The sequence below is a fragment of the Phocoena sinus genome, chromosome 12 (assembly GCF_008692025.1).
Source record: "Phocoena sinus isolate mPhoSin1 chromosome 12, mPhoSin1.pri, whole genome shotgun sequence".
Taxonomy (NCBI): Eukaryota; Metazoa; Chordata; class Mammalia; order Artiodactyla; family Phocoenidae; genus Phocoena; species Phocoena sinus.
The window spans coordinates 32327014-32347971 of NC_045774.1; the positions used below are offsets into that span (position 1 = coordinate 32327014).

General features: G+C 39.2%; 1 protein-coding gene across 1 annotated transcript in view; it reads left to right on the plus strand.

Moving 5' to 3' along the window:
- SAMD3 (sterile alpha motif domain containing 3) overlaps positions 1-20700 on the plus strand; it is a 44159-nt gene extending 23459 nt beyond the window's left edge. The window contains 6 exon segments of the mRNA XM_032651603.1: positions 1406-1573; positions 12904-13104; positions 19419-19590; positions 20106-20188; positions 20420-20495; positions 20498-20700. Coding sequence (XP_032507494.1) covers positions 1406-1573; positions 12904-13104; positions 19419-19590; positions 20106-20188; positions 20420-20495; positions 20498-20700 — 903 coding nt within the window.
- The last annotated feature ends 258 nt before the right edge of the window (positions 20701-20958 follow it).

Sequence of the window (20958 nt, forward strand, 5' to 3'; positions counted from 1 at the left end):
TGGTGAGCAAAGTAGACTCAAGACCTTCTTCATGTGCTCGCAGCCTAGGAGAAGGAAAGAATGGAAAGAAGGAAGAAAGGAAGGGGGAATTTGAATAGAGGAAGAATGAAAAGAACAAAAAAGAAAAGAAACAAAATTGTCACATAGATGAGGGTAAACTACCAGTGTGATAAGTGTTGACAAGGAAAGGTGAGCCTGAAAACCAAGGGAAGTGAACTGTTAGGGAGGCTGTAAGGGAGTGATGGCTGAGCTGAGATCTGGAAACAGAGCAAGCTTTACCTAGATACCAGCAGGGTAGGCGAGGAGAGGGACAGAGCTTTTCAGGCCAAAACCAAAGGCCCAGCAGAGGGAAAGAGTGTTAGCAGTGTTGGTGTGTTGAGGAAGAAGCCCAGGTGTGTCCCCAAGTTGTTAAACATGTCTCTGGTCTTCCAAGCTGTCCACATGCCAGACAGATTCTCCCAGAGCACAGTCTGACCATCCACACTTCCCACTCAATGTGGCCTAAGAGGACTTCCTAACCCAGCTCTGCAGCCACTTTCTACAAAGCTTTAAAGGATACAGACATCTGGGCTCCTCTCAGACCTGCTGAAGCAGAATCTCTAGAGTCTGGGTAAGCAGCATCAGCATCGCCCCTCGGGAACTTGGAAGAAATGCAGATCCTCAGCCCTGCCCCTGACCTACTGAATTAGAGGCTCTGAGGGTAGGACCCAGCAACCTGTGTTTTAACAGATCCTCCAAGAATTGTGATTCAGGCGGAAGTTTGAGAACCATTGCTCTGGAAGAGAACATCTCTGTCCACAGAGAGGGGTTTGAAAGGATCTGGTTCCAGATTACCTTGAAGCTCTTTTTGGGGTAACCATGCCCTTCAGGATGGGGCTGACTTCTCTCTTTCCTGCATCTTCTACCCTTCCGCATCTTGAGCTCTCTGTTCCCGCCATGCGCAGCTCTTGGCAGTTCCCCAAATGGCACCGTCTCCTCCTCTCCTCTGTTGCACAGGCTGCGTGTCAGTCCACACATGCATGAGCCAGTATCCGTTCTTTTCTAGAATCCAACAGGAAAGTGGAGTGCATTGTGGAGACACTAAAGTGGAAGGTATCCAATTTTAGGAATTAGGAAATCTAGACCCAAGAGCTAGTATATTTAGCTATATGACATTGTATATAACTACACACATACACACATACACATATATAGCTAGGTACTATACAAAATATCAATATATGTATATATTTATAGTGTTATCACAAGATTATTGTGAGGATAAATAGAAGAATAGATATATTATTTCTATTACTGTAATGGGAAAATAATTTCAAGCCCAAAGGTGGTAGACAAAGATTTTGTTTATATAGGATTATTCCAATCTCTTTGAAAATTAACTGCCCTGTTTTATAATTTTACACAGTTTTTATGGAAACGAGCCCTCAAAGATCGTTTTAAATATGTTCGAAGACCCATAGAAGATGACGAACAAGTGATGAGAAATAAGTGTAAATTTGGACACCGAAGAGGCCAGACAAGGAAATCTCTCGCTGATATAAGATTTGATGAAATTAAAATTGTCCAGATAAAAGTAAGATTGAATCTTTAATTGTTCTGGCAATGTATTGGTTGGTCGATGATTAAGGGATAATAAATACTAGCATTTAAAAGAATTAAAATAAAGTATCCTTGTGAAAATTTGAGGTGTGGGTCAGAAACCAAAAAAAAAAAATCTGTTTTGTTTTTGTGAATGAGAATATTTCCAAAAGAGGACTTCCAAAAACGGAGCAGAGAGTGTTATTGAACATCGCAAGTTTATTCTTTCACGATCTTCAAAAAACCTGGAGAAACCCTAAAGTTCTGGATCTTGGAATAATTTCTTTTCCTCTCATCCTAAAATGTATCCTGTATTCTTGCTGTTCTTATTGCTACAGAAAGTGTTTTTGATACTCATATTGTAGGGGTCAAGTTGCTTCTGGTTTCAAGGTTTCAGGGTGGAAGCTAATCCACATGCATGGGTCCAAAACCCCATACTGTTCTCGCTGTGTACAGAGGCGGCCATGAGGAGCTACAGGCAAAGGGCCCCAGGCAGGGCCTGGAGATTCCTCCCTCTGCAGTGGGTTTGCTGTACATACTGTTCACGTGGGTCCTAATTATCTGAAATTCTATAAATATTCCTTATCTACCTCACAGTCCCCAAGTGTTCTCAGAAACAAAAATATCCCCTGCTAATAAAGTAGATTGAGCTCCTTAGGAAGGCTGTCCAAACTATCAAGTTATAGAAGCTAAATCTCATGTCCTCCCCAAAATCTATTTTCACATCAATCGAACATGAATATGTAAATATAATTTTTCACTACAGACACATTTATGTTAGTGAATGTACTTGGTGTAGATATTCTATTTTCTTCTTCAGCTGGTATAGTTATTTGATATTAATAGAGCAACCTGTCAGATCATCTCAATTTTATTATCACTACTTACAAGCACCAGGGGACGGGAATATTTTTTAACATATTTTGTAAACCGTTCATCCCAACATTAGAAGTAAGAAAAATTTTAGATGAAGGAGTATTTTGAAATACCTTATTGGGACATCCCTGGTGGTCCAGTGGCTAAGACTCCACACTCCAATGCGGGGGGCCCGGGTTCAATCCCTGGTCAAGGAACTAGATCCCACATGCCGCAGATAAGAGTTCGCATGCTGCAACTAAAAGATCCAAATAAATACATAAAAAGAAATACCTTATTATAGTTTTTTTATATAATTTTATATATAATTACAAAATCAAAGAGATTTTCAATGACAGCCAGTTAAGATAATATAATTTTATGTCTGCTCTTTGATGAAAAGACAAGACAGATGAAAGTTACCTAAATTTAGTGTAATTTTATAGAAACTTCAGCTGCAATATTCCAATTATAAACTAAAATCATGATAAGATAGAATTACGTTCATTTTAAAATATGTTTTATATTCTTAAGATAAAAAGCCACTTTGTAAAGGAACATAATTATATTGTGCATATTTTCAAAATATGTGATTTTCCATATACTACAAATGGAGTTCCTTTATAAATGAATTAAAATTTTACAAATTCAGTTTTCTTTCTTTCCCACCACATCCCACCAAAATTGATGCACGTCCCACCAAAATTCATTGGAATGGATGAATGGTAAAATCGGAAAAGTAGCACTTATCCCCAGCAAGGGTGAGCCCAGGGGGTCACAGGCCACCCTGAGGGACACAGGCTAAATGGCAGCTCCTCTCCTATGTTGACACAGCATCACTGACCCAGTTTGTACAATCATCTTTCCGTTCTTTCTCAAAAGCACCTCAATTCTTCATGTAACTACACCTTTTGTTGTTCCTATCTTGGAGTCTCGCAGACGTGCCAGAATTCTAAATTAAATCCTACTAAGGCCCATGCAGGGGTCTTTGCTACAAAAAGAACAGGGATTGAATGTACCAGGGCCCAAGATGAGTTAAGTTGCAACAGAATTTAGTTTTGACCTTCCTGCCAACTGGGGCAAAAAGAGGTCCTTGTTCACATCTGAAGAGGCAACATTTTTCCTGCCAAGCAAATCTAATTCGTAAGGATTTACTTTCCTCCCTCTTACAAATGGAGCTACAAATTGCTGATTCTTTTAAACACTGTAGCATCCCTGTTTATGACCTCATGTTCTGTAAAGCCAAAAGCTTTACAGGATGGAGAAAATTTTACACTAGAATATTACATTACAGTGTGTTTCTGTGTTTTGTACCCTCCATGGTGATTAAGCAAATGGAAAAACACTAAGAAGAGTAGAGGGACAAATCCATTGAATATACCACTTATCTCATGGGATTTTAGACTTCAGATGAATTGCCTAAATTATTTTGGGCTTCATTTTGAATTTCTGATAGCTCCTTTTTAATGTCTTTATGATTTCTGAAAATTAAAGGTAGTTGGATTAAGATACACTGTGACAACTTTCACATCTTTTAAAATTTCTTGACTGGGCACAGCATTTCCATAATATAGAAAAAGAGTTATCTCCTGTGCTGTAGAGGTGGAAAATATTGATGCAGGCAAGAAGCCAGGAGGCAGGCCGTTCCCTCAAAGGCAGGGAAGTGGGTTTGGCTAAACTGGAGGAAGGTTTTGGGAAGGAGTAAGGGAGAGGAAGAGATTTTTCATTTGTTTTGTTTCTGTTGTTTGTCCTTTGGTGGTTGGAAGGAATTTACCAAAGAACTGATGGTAGATGCCTCAGCGAAGGACAGTGTGTTTCTTAGTCCTGTCACGTGGGCTTCTGCAGATAACCAAGCAGCTGCAGAATTTGTGTGAGTTTGAGCCTAGGTCACAGATCTTTTGTCCCCAACCCTCCTCCTCCCTCAATCTCCAAGGTCAGCGTGGCACTGCTTAAACTGTGCTACAAAACCCAAAGCTTCATCAGCATCAAAGCATCCACCCGTGAGTCTTAAAAATGCCTGGGTTCCTCATATTCTGCTCTTAAAAAAACTTATAACCATGGTATGCAGATGGCTATACTTGTCAGAATACCAGACTGTTTCTGGATCAGTCCTACAAAATACTGGTTTTAAATGCAATGTTTAAAAATCTGTTGCCAACCTCACGGCCTCATGTCACTGCTGCTTGTAAATCATGCTGTCAAATGCAACATAAGTGACATTGCTTCTTATGCATCTGACTTTTAGCTTTAGGTCCAAGCAACTTGTAGCCCTGTGAATTGATAAATCTGTTTCCTTTGCTTAATTGCCTTTTATTATACTTATTCTAGTATTTATAAATGGAGACATAATTAGATTCTCAAAACAGAATTAACTGAGTAATTTCTTTTTTTATTGAAGTATAGTTAGTTGATTTACAGTGTTTCAGGTGTACAGCAAAATGATTGTTATATATATATACACACATATATATATGTTCTTTTTCAGTTTCTTTTCCATTATAGTTTATTACAAGCTATTGAATATAGTTCCCTGTGCTATACAGTAGGTCCTTGTTTACCTATTTTATATATAGTAGTGTGTATTTGTTAAACTCCTAATTTATACCTCCCCCACCCCCTTTCCCCTTTGGTAACCATAAGTTTGTTTTCTCTATCTGTGAGTCTATTTCTGTCTTGTTAATAAGTTCATTTGTATCTTAACTGAGTAATTTCTTAAGTTGCTGAAAACATTGTCCTGTTTAAATGATGAAGACACACTGGTTTTAAAAGCTTACAGGAATTGTATGGAGCTGCATGCAGAGTAGTGGAATTAACTTTGTACTGTATTATTTTTGTGCAAAACTTCAGGTGTTAAAGTTGAGTGAATCAAACTCCTCACCTCATGGCACATTACTGGCATTGTTCTGTGCCAGGCCTTTCTCTTGTTCTATTCGCTTTTTTTTTTTGTGGTACGTGGGCCTCTCACTGTTGTGGCCTCTCCCGTTGCGGAGCACAGGCTCCGGACGCGCAGGCTCAGCGGCCATGGCTCATGGGCCCAGCCGCTCCGCGGCATGTGGGATCCTCCCGGACCGGGGCACGAACCCGTGTCCCCTGCAACGGCAGGCGGACTCTCAACCACTGCGCCACCAGGGAAGCCCTATTCACTTCTTTTTGTGCTCGTTCTTCTCTGCCCTCTTCCCCACCTCTGCTCTTGAGCAATCCTTCTATTGTGTTTCATCTGTATCTTTTTGTTTGTAAGGTGTTCTAAAATGTGTACTATGATTTTGGGTTTATACATATTTGACCCAGTGAAAATGGTACTCTGTACCTCATTCGTGTTTCACTTTTTCACCGACACTCTTTAAGACTCATTCATGTTACTATGTATATTTCTAGCCCATGATTGTAACGATTATTACAAGCCCTTGCCTCAAGCCCCTCAACGGATTGTACTGCAGAGAACGCCATTATACCTGTCTGGTTATGGACTCACCTGTGTGTTATTCCTTTGGCTTGTCCACCAAGAAGTGGAACTGATGGGGCAGAGGGCACGCATGTAGTTAATCTGACCAATTACTTCCTAGAATGATTTTGTTAGTCTCACTCCCATAATACTGCATATCCTTGTCTTCCTGCCATTGCTTGGCACTAGCCAGCCCTGTGAGTTTTGCCAAGTCTAATAGGTATAAAGTGCAATCTGATTCTTGTGATTGCATTTCCCTTGATAACTAATGAGTCTGAGCATCTCTTCATGTGTTTGTTAGACTTTTGAGTTTCTTCTTTTAGAAAATTACCTCTTTAGATCCATTGCCCAGTTTTTAATGGGTTGGCATCTTTTTCTTGTTAATTTGTAGGAAGCAGTCCTTCCCATGCCCTGAGTCACAGAGATATTCTCCTACTCTTTCTCTTATTAAGTTTATAGTTTGCATTTTCATGTTTAGATCTTTAAGTCATCTGGAGTCTGTCTTTGTATATGCTATTAAGTAAGGCTATCCATAGGGTGAGTTGCTCTTACAACACCAGTTACTAAACAATCAATCCATCCTTTTTTGATTTGTTTAACGTGGTACTTTTATTGTATGTTAAGTTCCCCCAAAAGACTTGGGTGTGTTCTGGGCACTGTCCCTTATTCCACTGGTCTCTCAGTCTACTCTTATGCCATTGTCACATTACATTTGATTACTTAGTATCAGTTAGCACTTAGTGTACAGACATTTCTGGGGTGGTTCACCCTCATTTTCTGGAATAAGGGGAAGGACAGGGGGTCCTTGTCTCAAGAACCAACCCTGGGACTCCTTTGTAGCACCTGCCTTCTCATAGGAGAACTAGAGCCTGGCCTAGGGGTGCTGAGCTCAGGTGGGAGGGTAGGACCAAAGGAAGGTTCTGAGCATCTGCCAGGGCAAGGAGCACCAGGATAAGCTCTGTCTTGCCCTTGTGGAGAGCCTGCTGTGGCAGGATGGAGATGGCCTGGGGAGGCATCCTGCTCCTGTCATCCTGACCCTGGGGTGGGGTGGGGATGGCAGCCGGTTGACATAGGGCCCTGGACCCCGATCTTCACACTCACCCAGCCTCATGCACATCATTTCTCGGAAATCTCTCCATCCAGAGGATTCCTTGGTGGTCCCTTTGGGCCTCTGCTAACTCCTAATTTATCCCTCCCCCCCTCCATGCCCCATTTGAAACATCAGGATGCAAACATACTTTGAAATGCTGAAACTCGTCTTTAATGCTTTTTGACTAATGCACGCATTTTCTTTTCTTAAGTTATTGAGGTTTCTTTCATCCAGTAGAGGCTTCGACTTACTACCGTAAACTTTTCACTCTTGGGATATAAGCTGACTTTAATAATAGTCATTGCTTCTTTCAAATTTTTCGGATAAAAACCTGGCTTGAATCTTTCATGTGTCCAGTCCTTCACATTTATGCCTGAACTTTTCATCCACTTTGAAAAGATTCTCCTCTGTCTTTATGGAGTAGGTTAACTCTGACATGGGTTTTTGGTGAGCATTTATTTTGGTTTCTTGAAGCAGTACAGGAAGGACTTTGAATTTTCCACAGGGGCTTTTGCTTTTCTCTCTTTCTTTTTTTTTTTTTTCTCCTAATTGCAATGAAGTTCTCTCAGTTTTTAATGTGATCTTTAAGTGCACAGATTATTTTATCTTTATCAGTTAATGTAGTCTACATTTTGGTTTTTGTGAAGAGTTTTAAGTAAGTAATTTAATCCTATCAATCAGTTTCTTCAAAATTCCTTTTGATATCATCTTCTTGGAGGTTTTCATTTCATGCATGATTTATTACATCCAGCTTCAAGTTCTTACAATCCATGTCTTCTCCAGGAATAGCAGTCACTCTAGTCTTCCAGTTCCTTGTTTACCATCTGTTTAGTGGCTCTATTCATTATTGAAAGTGACATATTAAAATCTCCAGCTACTATTATTACTGAATTGTCTCTTTCTCCCTTCCATTCTATCAGTTTTTGCCACATGACTTTGGGGATGCCGTTGCTAGGTGTATATAAGTTTATAAGTGTTATATCTTCCTAATGGATTGGCCCTCTTCCCATTATAAAATATCTTCCTTTGTCTCTAGGAACAATTTTTGTCTTAAAATTTATTTTGTTGCATATTAGTATAGCTGTTCTGTCTCTCGGTTACTGCTTACTGGTATATCTTTCCCCATCTTTTTACTTTCAATCTACTTAATGTCTTTGAATCTAAAGTGTGTCTCTAGTAGACAGTATATATTTAGATCATTTTTTTAAAATCCATTTTGTCAGTTATCTAATGTGATTACTGGTAAGTTAGGATTTATGTCTGCTATTTGTTTTCTATATGTCAACTTTTTCTTGTTACTTTATTCCTTAATTACTGCCTTGTTTTGTGTTAAGTAAATATTTTCTAGTGTATTAATTTAATTTCCCTATTGTTTCTTTTAGTAAATAAACATTCATAGTTATTTCCTTAGTGGTGGCCCTGGGGATTACAACTAACATCTTGATTTATAATAATCTAGTTTGGATTAATATCCATTTAATTATAACAGCATATAAAAACTTTGCCCCTGTATAACTACACTTGTCTTCCTTTTATACCCTGTATGCCCATCAACACAGAGTTTATAACTCTTGCTTCATGCAATTGTTTTTAAAACAAGATGGGAGAAAGAAGGAGTTACAACCTGAAAATACATTGATACTGTCTTTTGTACTTACCTATGTAGTGACCTTTACCAGTGCTCTGTTTTTTTCTTGTGGATTTGAGTTACAGTCAACGTTCTTCCATTTTAGCTTGAAAGACCATCTTTAGCATCTCTGGTAGGGCAGATCTGCTAGTGATCAATCCTCTCACTTTTTATTTATCTGCGAATGTCTTAAATCTCTCCTTCATATTTGAAGGATTTATTGCTAGACATAGAATTCATCTAGGGAATTGATTGCTGGTTTGAGAATTGGGTGTTCCAGTGTTCAATTATTATGGTTTTGGCTATAGCTACCAGAAAACCCTGTCTGAAATTGGCTAAAACTATAAGGAGAGCTATGCTCTCCTATAGTAAGAAACGCAGAGGTGGATATGGTTGCTGCTCACCAATTTCATGAGCTTATCTTCTCCAGACAATCAGCATGTTGGTACATCTCCACTCCCTTGAAGTGAGATGTGGCCATGAGACTGACTGATCGATGGAATGTGAGAAGAAGTGTCAAGCGCATCGAAGATCCAGTATGCAGTGCCCCATCTTTCCCCTTTCCTTTGCAATGATGACTGATATTCTAGATGGTGGAGCCAGTTTCTTGGGTGAAGAGGATGAGAAGCTGGGCCCTGAGAGGGACGTTCACGTGAGTGATAAACGTCTGTTGCTCTGACGTTCGGGGGTTTTTAGATAGAGCAGCAGCATCTTGCCTGTCCTGAGTAATACCAGCGGCTCCAAGTACAGCACGTCAGGCTTTGGATCCACACCTCAGTGATTCTCCTGTTCCAGGGCAGGCTTCATCAAGTGATGGAGTATTACGGACTTTTCTCAGAGTCTGAAACATGAAGAAAACACAATATTTTGCCCGATTCTGATGTGAAATATCTTATCAAACATATACTGGGAATGTTGCAGCAGTTTCTGTAGAGGGGTTAATTTATGCTTTTTTTTTAAACTTATGCTATATCTAGGACAGGAACACAGGGATTTAATAAGTGATTGTGGGGTGTCCTTGCATCCAAAGTCCTCCAGACTTTTGTTAAATAAATAAATAGATAAAAAAAATAAACAAACTGCCGGGTGTTAAATTACTAACACTATACTTATACAGTAGCCCCCCGCCCCCAACATCCACAGTTTCACTTTCTGGGGTTTCAGTTACCTTCAGTCGACTGTGTTCTGAAAATATTAAATGGAAAGTTCTAGAAATAAACAATTTATAAGTTTTAAGTTGAGAGACCACATTCACATAACTTGTATTACAGTGTATTGTTATAATTGTTCTGTTTTATTATTGTTGTTGTTAATCTCTTACTGTGCCTAATTGATAAATTAAACTTTATCATAGGTACGTATTAAGGGAAAAACATAGTATATATAAGGTTCGGTGCCATCTGTGGTTTCAGGCTTCCACTGGGGCTCTTGGAACGTATCCCCCGCAGATAAATAGGGGGCTACTGTAATTCATTTCTCTCTTAAAACATTTCTTTTCCTACTTATTGGGTATATATGTACCCAGTGACTTTGAAAGTCATGAAACAGTTTTGTGTGTTAGCTTTCTTTGGCTTACAGATACAATGGAATTGAAAGTCATGCAAAAGCTGCTTAGTCAGTGCTAAGGACGTAACACTAGGTTTCTTTTAATTTCTTTTAGGGCATTTACTGTTTGTTTCTTACTGCACCTGACATAATGATTTATTGTATAAATACTAATCATTTTTGCAGCCTTTTCCACAGATGTTTCTCTCATGGTGCAAAACTGAGCAAGAAGCAAAAGTTGAAGAAAAATGTTCACAGTTAATTGCATTCTGGATATAATGCAATTACTGCCATCAGCAGGTGGCACATTTGCTAATACTGTGAAGTTTTACAAGTCAGCCGTGCACTTGGAAACACGGGGCAAAGTCAAAGCAGTTTCCCTGCTGATTGACTAAGACACGTGACTGAATGTTAAGGAAAGAGACTGTTCAAGTTACACAGGGAAACATCGTTTCCGATGACAATAGAAGTGGAAACAGGGATGACTGGAATTTGGTATGAAGAAAACTCTAGCATCTAACACAGCACTGTTCAATAAAAATATAATACAAACCACAGATATAATTTAAGGTTTCCTAGTTAGCCACATTAAAAAACGTAAAAAGAAGCAGGCGGAATTATAACATTAAGAGTATAGCTTACTTAACCCAGTATTATCATTTCAACATGTAATCATTATGAAAAATTGTTAATGAGATGTTTTACATTCTTTCTTTGCATCCTAAGTCTTTGAAATTCAGTGTTGCCAGCACACATCTTAATTTGGTCTAGCCACAGTTCAAATGCTCCATAGCCATATGTGGCTAGTGGCTTTTAGACCGGATAACTCAGATAAATACCCCCTTAGAGGAATTAGAGGGTTAAATGACACTCTCTGGGGAACACCATAGTTAGCAGGGAGCATGACCAGTTACTAATGTCAAACCCATGTTGCATTTCTGGGGTAGATCCAAGTTAGTTGTTCCTTGTTCCTAATATTTGCAACTTTGTTCATGAATGAGATTGACCTGTAATTATCCTCTCTCATACAGTTCTTTCAGGTTTGGGAATCAATGTCGTAGACATAGAGGCTTCATAGAATGGGTTGGAATTCTTCATAGATTTTCTTTTTTTTTTTCGACTCCTTGAAAAAATTCGCGTAAATTTGGTATGCCCTCTGTTTTGAAAGTTTAGTAGAATTTGTCCATGAAAACTTCAGGTCTTGGTATTTTCTTTGTGGAAAGACTTTTGTCTTCTAATTAAATTTATGTAAGGTTCTAGGAATTTCTTTTTAGTCTGTTTGTACATTTTTCTAGGAATTTGTTCACTTGGTCTATGTCTTGCTAATCATCCTATGTTCATAGATAGTGGATCTACCTGACGCTTTCCTAAAATGCTTGTAAAAGGCTTGATATAGGAGCCTTTTAGGCTCTTTACCATTTTTCCATCTTTTACAGGTAACATCTGCTCACATTCTGGTCAGCTAGACAGTTTGTCAACTTGTTGATTCAAGTGTAGTTCAGCCAAATGTCCGCTCAACTAACTTTTCTAGGAAGATTATTTTCTTGTCTTCTCAAAGCCTGTTGATTATCTTAGATTTTTAAAAAAAAATACATTTATTTATTAATTTTTGGCTTCATTGGGTCTTGCTGCACGTGGGCTTTCTCTAGCCGCGGTGAGCTGGGGCTACTCTTCATTGCGTGCATGGGCTTCTCATTGCGGTGGCTTCTCTTGTTGTGGAGCACGGGCTCTAGGTGCACGGGCTTCAGTAGTTGCGGCTCGTGGGCAGTAGGTGCGACTGTGCCACCAGGGGAGTCCCTACCTTAGATTTTTAATGAGAATATGTGAGGTACTTTCAGCCACCCCACCCCATCCAGTGTACCCAAATGCATAGCGAATATAATTGACAGCTTCATGATTCAGCATCACAAAATACCCACCATAATTATTTTGAATTTGGATTATATGGCATGGTACTGCAGCCCTAAAAAAGCATTTAAGAAGGAAAAATACAAGCAATAACAATAACAAAAACTTAATTTAAAACCTTTTATCTCTGCTTAATATTTTGTCTTCTAAAATTTAAATGCATAGGAATAAATGACATTTCTATTCAGTGTGAACATCCTGGGTAATCTAGGTTTCCACGTAAAAAGGTATGTAGGAAATGAAATAACTCTTAGATCTGTCAAGAGAACAGATTATGGGACTTCCCTGGTGGTGCAGTGGTTAAGAATCCACCTGCCAATGCAGGGGACACGGGTTCGAGCCCTGGTCTGGGAAGATCCCACATGCCGCGGAGCAACTAAGCCCGTGCACCACAACTACTGAGCCTGCGCTCTAGAGCTCGCAAGCCACAACTGCTGAAGCCCGTGTGCCACAACTACTGAAGCCCGTGCACGTAGAAGCCAGTGGTCCGCAGCAAGAGAAGCCACCGCAATGAGAAGCCCACCCACCGCAACAAAGAGTAGCCCCTGCTCTCAGCAACTAGAGAATACCCGCGTGCAGCAGCAAAGACCCAATGCAGCCAAAAATTAAATAAATGACTAAATAAAAATTTTAAAAAAGAGAACAGATTCTAATTCCAGAGTCAGTAATTAACTCTTTGATTTGTTCACAGCATCAAAGACATTTGTTAACCACATTCAAAGCCAAGCATAATGCTACATAGTAGTGCTCACCACATGAGTGAATCGTTGAGTGTGTCATAACAGCCCACAATTCAGGTTTTCATGAAGCATTAAACTGCCACTTGAAACATATTAATATTTTGAAAATATTTTGTAGGAGGAAGCTGTTGGTTTAGATTATGATGTAGATGAACATATTAACTGGTTCCAGCAAGAATATGTGAAAACAGAAAAGGACTGGCGTGAGATTGATGAGAGGATGAGCCGGACTTTGGAAATAAGGAGAAAGTTGATGGGCAGCAGGACACCTCTCAAGGACATTCTTAAAATGTTTCCTTTCCTGAAGTGCCCCTATCAGGTATTTTTATTTGCTTATAATAGTCTGATTATAATGTCCAAACTGATTTTTGTCTCTTTCCTCTTGGAGTGGTAGCAGGACTATGCGGCAAGATGGTGCTTACGAATCTCAGGAGAGCGCGCGAGGCCCAAGGGGTACGACTAGGACCATTTGGAAGAAATTTCTGGAATCATTTTCTGATAACACACACTGGCTGCCTTCAGCTTTGAAGAGTTCTCCATCACGGGACACATTGTGGAGGCAGGGGCACCACTACTTCGGGGTATTTTGACAGTGAGCAACATTTTCCCTTTGCATGCATTTAGACAAGATAGTTTATGAGATAACTGTTAGCATGCAACATCACTCAAAATCTATTTCCTTTATGATCCCAAATCATTTCATAAAGTGGTCTTAAAATATACAAAGTTTATGGGTAAATCAGACACCCTGCCATTTAGTTTATTTAAGGTGGACATTAAAGGGTCCTGTTAAAATTTTAGTGTAATTTTGGCTGTAGTATATAATGAAAGACTCTTCAGTGTTTTTATCTGAGAATACATTTCATGGAGGAATTCTGTAGGTGCAGTCAACCAAACTGGAAATGAAAAGTTTTACAGGCTTTTCTTCTTCCAAAAGAAACTGAAATAAGCATTTGCCTACATGCTTTATTTTAATAATAATGTCTATAGCAAACATCTGAGTGTTTGCTACATAGCAGCTATGTTCTCAGTGCTTTATTTACATGGATTATTTTATTTAATTTTTTCTCAGCAACCCTACCTTATTTATTGCTTGCTTTCTCCTTAATCTTTGGGTTGCTAGGAACAGTAATATACGGTAGCCTCTAGCTGTTAGAAGAGTATGCCAGATTGACACACGTACAAAATATACTTTTAAAGCGAAAAACTGTTAAACTGATAGCCTATAAAGTCTTTAAATGTAAGGAGCATGTTCTGAACATTGTAGTAGTTCCCAAAGTGCCTAGCAGAGTACTGTGTGTAAAATACAAATGAAGTATTGATTTTTTTGAATGCTGGATGAGTTAGTAGATGGTTGGTGTCTTAGTCCAATCTAGCTGCTGTAAACAAAAATACCATTGACTGAGTAGCTTATAAACAATTGAAATTTATTTCTCCCAGTTCTGGAGTCGGGGAAGTTCAAGATCAAGGTACCTTCAGATTTAGTGTCTGGTGAGAGTCCACTTTCTGGTTCATGGATGGTGCTTCTTAGCTGTAACTTCATATGGCTGAAGGGCAAGCTAGCTCTCTGGGGGCTTTTGTATAAGGGCACTAACCCCATTTATGAGGACTCTGCCCTCATGACCTAAGCACCTCCCAAAGACCTCATCGCCTAATACCATCACACTGCTAGGTTTCAACATATGAATTTGGTGGGGGACACAAACATTTGGTGGGGGACACAAACCAAGGGGACTCTTGGTCCCCTTCATGTATTTTCCCCATTCCCCACTTACAACAGTGGTTGGTAAGGCTGCTCTGGTCACTGATGTTGCAACCTTTGAGGTTTTCACTGGACTGCAGCCTACAAAGTTTTAGTGATTAAACCAGATGAGCTATGGTTCAGTGGCCTCTCAAAGAACTATAATTGATAGTAAATCTGGGGTTCATTATAGCTCTAATGAAGAGTAGAGACATTTCAGACCTAAGGCTGTGTCTCTCCTGCTTTAAGTCTCCCATTGTGGCATCTGTAAGTCTTTTCTTCCTATTCCCTCAGGTATTTCACCCTTTATATTCAAAATGTGGATTGGGGTATAGTTTTGGTAATGGCTGTACTTACTGAATAAAGTTGCCCTATTTATTGTTGTTAAAAAAAAGGATTAAACATTTTAGGCTTCTTCAGGAAGTACGTCCCTAACTCAGCCTTGGGTAGCTAGCTGGGATTAACAATTCATAATATCCTTGTGGCGCTTCTGAAAATAAAAGCAAGTTTGACCTTGCTTACAAGGTCGTTAACAAACAATCCCTATAGTAGGACAGCTGCCTCTGCTTCAGACCTCCCCCATCACCTGCTTGTTTCTACTACCAGTGTGAAAACACTTGGCGCTTAGGGAGCTTGTGGACGCAGGCTGGTTGAAGAGCAGCAGCCAGTGTGAGAAGCTGGTCCCAGGACCCTCAATTACCACCTGTACTCATCAACGTCCTCCTCTCAAAAAACTTTCTCTCAACAGAAAATTTAAAAATTTAAACTTTTAAAATGTACTTCATGAGAGTAGAATATTATCAACTAGGAATTTGTTACTGGGACCTAGTGGATGTGGCACAAGACAAGAAAGAAAAGTTGAAGAGGGGAAAATACCAAACACAAATGTAAATAATTCCTCAAATTTCCAGTAAATCCTTTGAAATGCTATAGTTTTCATATTACTGAGAAACTATTTCAACAATCATTGTTTAAAACTTAAGTGAAGTGCCTGAGAATCACCAGCTAATAAAAAGTTTCAAAGGAAAACAAGAGAATCTGAGTTTTGTTTTTGGTCATGATGGAGAAACTGGTCCTGGACCTACCTTCCCATCATTAACATGGATAAAACTGGGAAAAATATCTATGAGGCAACTGCTTCCAGGCATTGGAGAGTAGGCATCGCAGGACTCTGCTCTTTTTTTTGTTTGTTTTATGAAATTGATTATTTTTAATAAGTTAATTGAATTATAGTTGACTTACAACATTATGTTAGTTTCAGGTGTACAACATAGTGATTCGATATTTTTATAGATTAAGCATTATAGAAAGTTATTACAATTATATTGACTATATTTCCTGTGTTGTACCTTACATCCCTGTGACTTATTTATTTTATAACTAGTAATTTTTTACCTCTTGGTCCCCTTCATGTATTTCACCCATTCCCCATCCCCTTCTTTCTGGCAACCACTAGTTTGTTCTCTGTATCCGTAGGACTCTGATCTTGATTAAAGGGGAACATACAGGATGTGCCTCAGTTTTCTTCCTTGGGGTTACTTTCTAGATCATGGCACAAAAAGGTGAAAGCCAAGCAGAAGGGTGGTCTCACAGAGTTGAACAGTTAGGGGTGGGAGTTTGGGAATGATGAAGTAGCTGGTATTTGCGAGAGACGGTACTAGAGGAAAGACGGAGGGCAGAAGTCCATGGAGGGATCCCCCAGAGGTCTTTGGCTGAGAGCTGGACTGCACAGGACAAGACCCCGCAAAGCTGCGAAGAGGGGCTGCCACAGGACGGCAACCTGAAAGCAGAGGCGACACGGTGTTGAAAAATAAGAATTCCGGCACAGTCAGAGTGGAAAGACCTTGCTGAGAGTCTTGGGCATCCATCTGAGACTCCAGGAAGTCCATATTTTATGTCCTAGATTTGAGTTGGGGCCATTGACTAGAACTAAGGACAAAAACCGAAATAAACCGAAATAAACTCATTCAAACAAACAATAAGATTAAGTCTGACAGAACCAGAAATTTAATTGCCTGCCACAACAAAATTTAACACCCTTGAAAGGAACACAGTTTAATCCAGACTCCCTACTAGTGGTCACTAGGGGTAATAGTGAGTGGTGCCGCTCCATTTTCCATCCCTGGATACCTGGACCTGTGAATTCTGGCTACGAGAGAAACAGCACCATATATTGGGCTCTGACTCAGCGCATATACAGCTCCTGGAGAACCTTTCCCCAGCCCTACAAGGAACTGCTACCTAACTGGTGCTGTAACGAAGTCTTCAAAAGGCCGTTTCACCGTTCTATCAAGCCAGCTGCTTCAGGATGGTGGGAACACGGTAAAACCAGTGAATTCCATGCAGCATCACTGCGGGGCATCTTAGCAGAGAATGGAATTGAAATTCAGAACTGAAAAGAACATTTATCTGAAATGAAAACATCATTGGATAGGGAAATGCTTATTGGGAAATGCAAACTGAGGGTCTGTGAACTTGAAGATAGAAATGATCCAATCTGAATAGAAAAGGAAAAATGATTAAGGTTAATAACCTTTGGGACAAAACCTGGGGTTGTAGAGAGAGGGGCTATTCTGTGACTGACCATTCACGACTGGGGGTTTGGCCACATGAGGTTTGGGGAAGATTTGAGCAAATAAGTAAATATTGGGTTGGCCATTCTGTGACTGACCATTCGTGGCTGGGGGTCTGGCTACATGATGTTTGGGGAAGATTTGGGCGAATAAGTAAATATCAGTACATCGGGGATAATGGGAGCCAGGTTTTCGCTGTTGAGAGAGGATGTATGGGAAGCAGGGAGGTTGGAATAAGGCCTGTGTTGCTGGGTTGGAATTGAAGGTATCAGTGTGAACTCATGGTTTTTAATACGTATATATAGATATTTAAACAGATAGATGTATGTCTGTATGTGTGCATGTATATACAAATATGTATTTCCTAGCTTTGTTCTGTAAGAAATCCTAGAACACCAGTGAAGCAGTGAGCACATCAAGGGCTGAAATCTTAGTTTTTAAATATCATTCTCCATTAAAAGGAACCCGGGGCTTTTGGAGAAATAGCTGACTCCAAGGCTGAGGCGGAAAAAATACGAGATGAGCCTGAAATATTGTGTAGTGCCAGAAACTAAAGAAGCGCTCAAAGACCAAGAGGCTATGTCAAGAGGATTCAGGGGTCAACTCCTACTGGCCGAGTCTGGACAATCTGAGCATTAATATAAATAATGAAAGGATTAGAGTTATGATCATTTGAGTAAAGAGGGGTTTATTATTCTGTAGTGATACAAATAAACGAATAAATTAATGTAGGAGAAGAGAAAGCTACAGCGTAGAGTAGAAAGCCAATAAATTTAGAAAGAATTATGGAATTAGAAAATCACTATTTGGCAACTATCATATTCAATAGTAATACTTGATTCAGGCAAGAATCATTGGTGGATGTGAAATCTTACGGCTGAACGACAGGAAAAACAATATATTTACATCAACTCAAGGGAAACCCCCCTTAAAACACTTACAACTATATGTTAATTAATAACATATTAATTAACCCGTCAGATTCCATCTTCACCGAGTGATGTTAGTATCTTCAATAATGGCACCAGTTAACACCTTCTGATGGAGGGGTGCCAGCATTCTTGCCATAATTCATAACTCATGAAGAAACATCATACAAACCTAGAATGAAGGGTGCTCTGCTAAGTAATTGGCCTCTACTTTTCAAAAATGTCAGGGAATTTAAGAAAACCAAGATGCTGCTTCAGATTGAAGGAGACTAAAGAAACATGATATCTAAATCTCACGTGTTCCTGGATTATGTTCTGGATTTATAAAGAGCATGACTGCAACAACTGGCAAGTTTGAATGGATTCGATTTTCCTGATTTTGATGGTTATGCTGTAGTCATATAGGAGAGCATCCTTGTACTTCTAGCTAAGTACAAGGAATAATAATATGCAACGAAGAATTAAGGGGTAAGAGGGCATCATATCTACAGCGTACTTTCAAATGGATCAGAGGGGTTAGCCTTGGGGGAAGTTGCGAGCTCTGTTTACTCTTTCTGCAACTTTAAGGTCGACCTGAGATTAATTTTTTTTGAAAAAGGTTAAAAAAAATTCCTGAGCTGTGCGCCCAGGAAAGTGGACAATATTTACCTTCCTCATGCCTCACTTCACATCTCCCTGCTGAGAGAGGTTCTTTGTAGGGTATTAATCTAAATTAGTCGTCCACTGAGTGTTGCCTGATAGCAGAGCCGCTATGTCTTTATGAGAATGTGAATGCCAGTTTTCCAATAACTTAACTTTTGGACCTAATCTTTGGGCAATTTAGGATCCACCAAGATACTCAGGAAATGATGGGTAGTATATAACTGTTCCTTATAGTGTTTTAAGGAAAGTGATAATTACATAATTCCTACTAGTGTGGGTGATGAACAGTCTTATAATGCCACTCTGTCAGAAAAGTTGGGAGGCGGACAGTGGTGGTGGACTTCTCCGCAGGGAAGAACTTAGGCAGTGGCAAGAAAAGGTGGTTTTGAGCAAAGGGGTTTCCACACAGGTAAACTGTTCTTGCTTTCACCTTGTAGTCAGATCTCCTAGACTCATTTTGGTTTTCACCCTTTATTTCTGTCTGATCTTACAGAGTTTCTAAAGCTCTTTTCCCTTTAGGATACCATGGTCAGGAATTTTTCAAGGTTTGCTTCCTGAAATCTGACAGTTCACTTCAGGCTTTCATTCTTTTCTCCTCCTCCGTCCTAAGTCTTTATACTTCTCCACTAAAGCTAATCAAATATCTAGTATATAAACTAACATTCAGAGCTTAATATAATTCTAAAGAGTAACTTACTTCCTTACATTCTATACATTAGCTTTTCTTGTGATCTTTTTCTTTTTTCAGCTGTTCAGAGAATTCCAACTTCTTACAAGAACAGATGTTTATAAGAAAACAAGGCACATTTTGGAATCCTATTCAGAAAATATACTGGCTTCTTTTTCTTTGGTGGACAATCCAATCAATATTGCATTGCAAGAAAAAATGAAACAGCATACAGATGAAGACATGTTGAAACGTTAGTAAACCTAAGGGATAGGGTGATCTGGTCTCAGTTATCTGTGTAATTCAGGATAATTAGGAAAGCCATGCTTTGTAGAATTCAGTGAAACAACATGTGGGAAAGAAAAAAGAATTTCTCAACTAGGAGGAGTTGAGGTGTAGATTTTAAAAGTACACTTGATATTGTAAAATTATATTTAGGAAACTAGTAACCTGTTAATTTCATACACAAGGTAATTTACAAGCCACAAGGTAGAGTACAATGAAATCACCCTGGCTGAGGGACAGAGAGTACACAGAACTCTTATCTTCTCCTGGCAGTGATCTGGAGGGTAGAACAGGAGATCTTGAATGTTTATTAGAAGGGGATGTTGGTTTAAAAAATGGTAGGGAAACACTGATCTAAGAAGGCTAGTTTGTTCTCTGTAGAAGGTAACAAAAAATAATCCACATGTTTTGATACTGGCTTTACTTACAACAATTGGTAAGAGCTTATTTTTACTTGGACTGTGAGCCTGTTTGCTTTGACAGATATGAAGATGACAGCCACCTGTTTACTCCTACCAGATGTTTTCGGGGAGGATCCCAGCCTTTTTGTCATTGTGAATGAGAAGGTATGCGGTATTTCAGTGATCACTGGTTTGAGATTTCATATCTTTATATGATTATTTATTTGAAGCAGGATGGTGGCCTATTTTGAAGTTATGTTTTGTCATATTTACAAATAATGCTAAATTGCAAAAAGCTCATATATTGTAATATCATGGTTAGATTGAGGCATCTTGTATTATTTAGCTAGTTTACACATCATGGGGTGGTGACTACTGTAATCTTTTTTTTTTCAGGTGCAAGTGTCCACACCCGTGTTAGAAGTTAAGAACCCTTTCAACATGGATGTCTGTGAATTTTCTTTGTATTTAGAAAAAGACTCACAAAGGTGGATGACTGTATTACAGCCTTGGCCACTCTCATAGCTGCCTTCCATGTATTTGGGATCGAGTGTCCAAGAAGACTGTCCCAAACCCTCAACTTCCTAGAGACACTGATTTTTGATACGCACAGTCCATATTTTCCTTCTGTGAAAGAAAAGGAAAAGGAAGTAGGATTTCAACACCCAGTCACTTAATAGCATGCCAAATATTTTATCAGAATTGATCTCTGGGATGGCTGAAACTATTAAAGATTGTTTTGATTTAGTAGAGGTAGGTATTAGAAAATCATCTTGTCTCTAGGATTTGAATGAATATCAATGCCTTCTATCTTTACACTTCGATACTTTCTTTCTTGAAATTCTGTAATAAAATACTACTTAAAGAGATGTTTATTTTGAGTTCTACGCAATTCCAGTCCAAGTTAACACTTTCAAGGGTGCATTAGGTTTTAA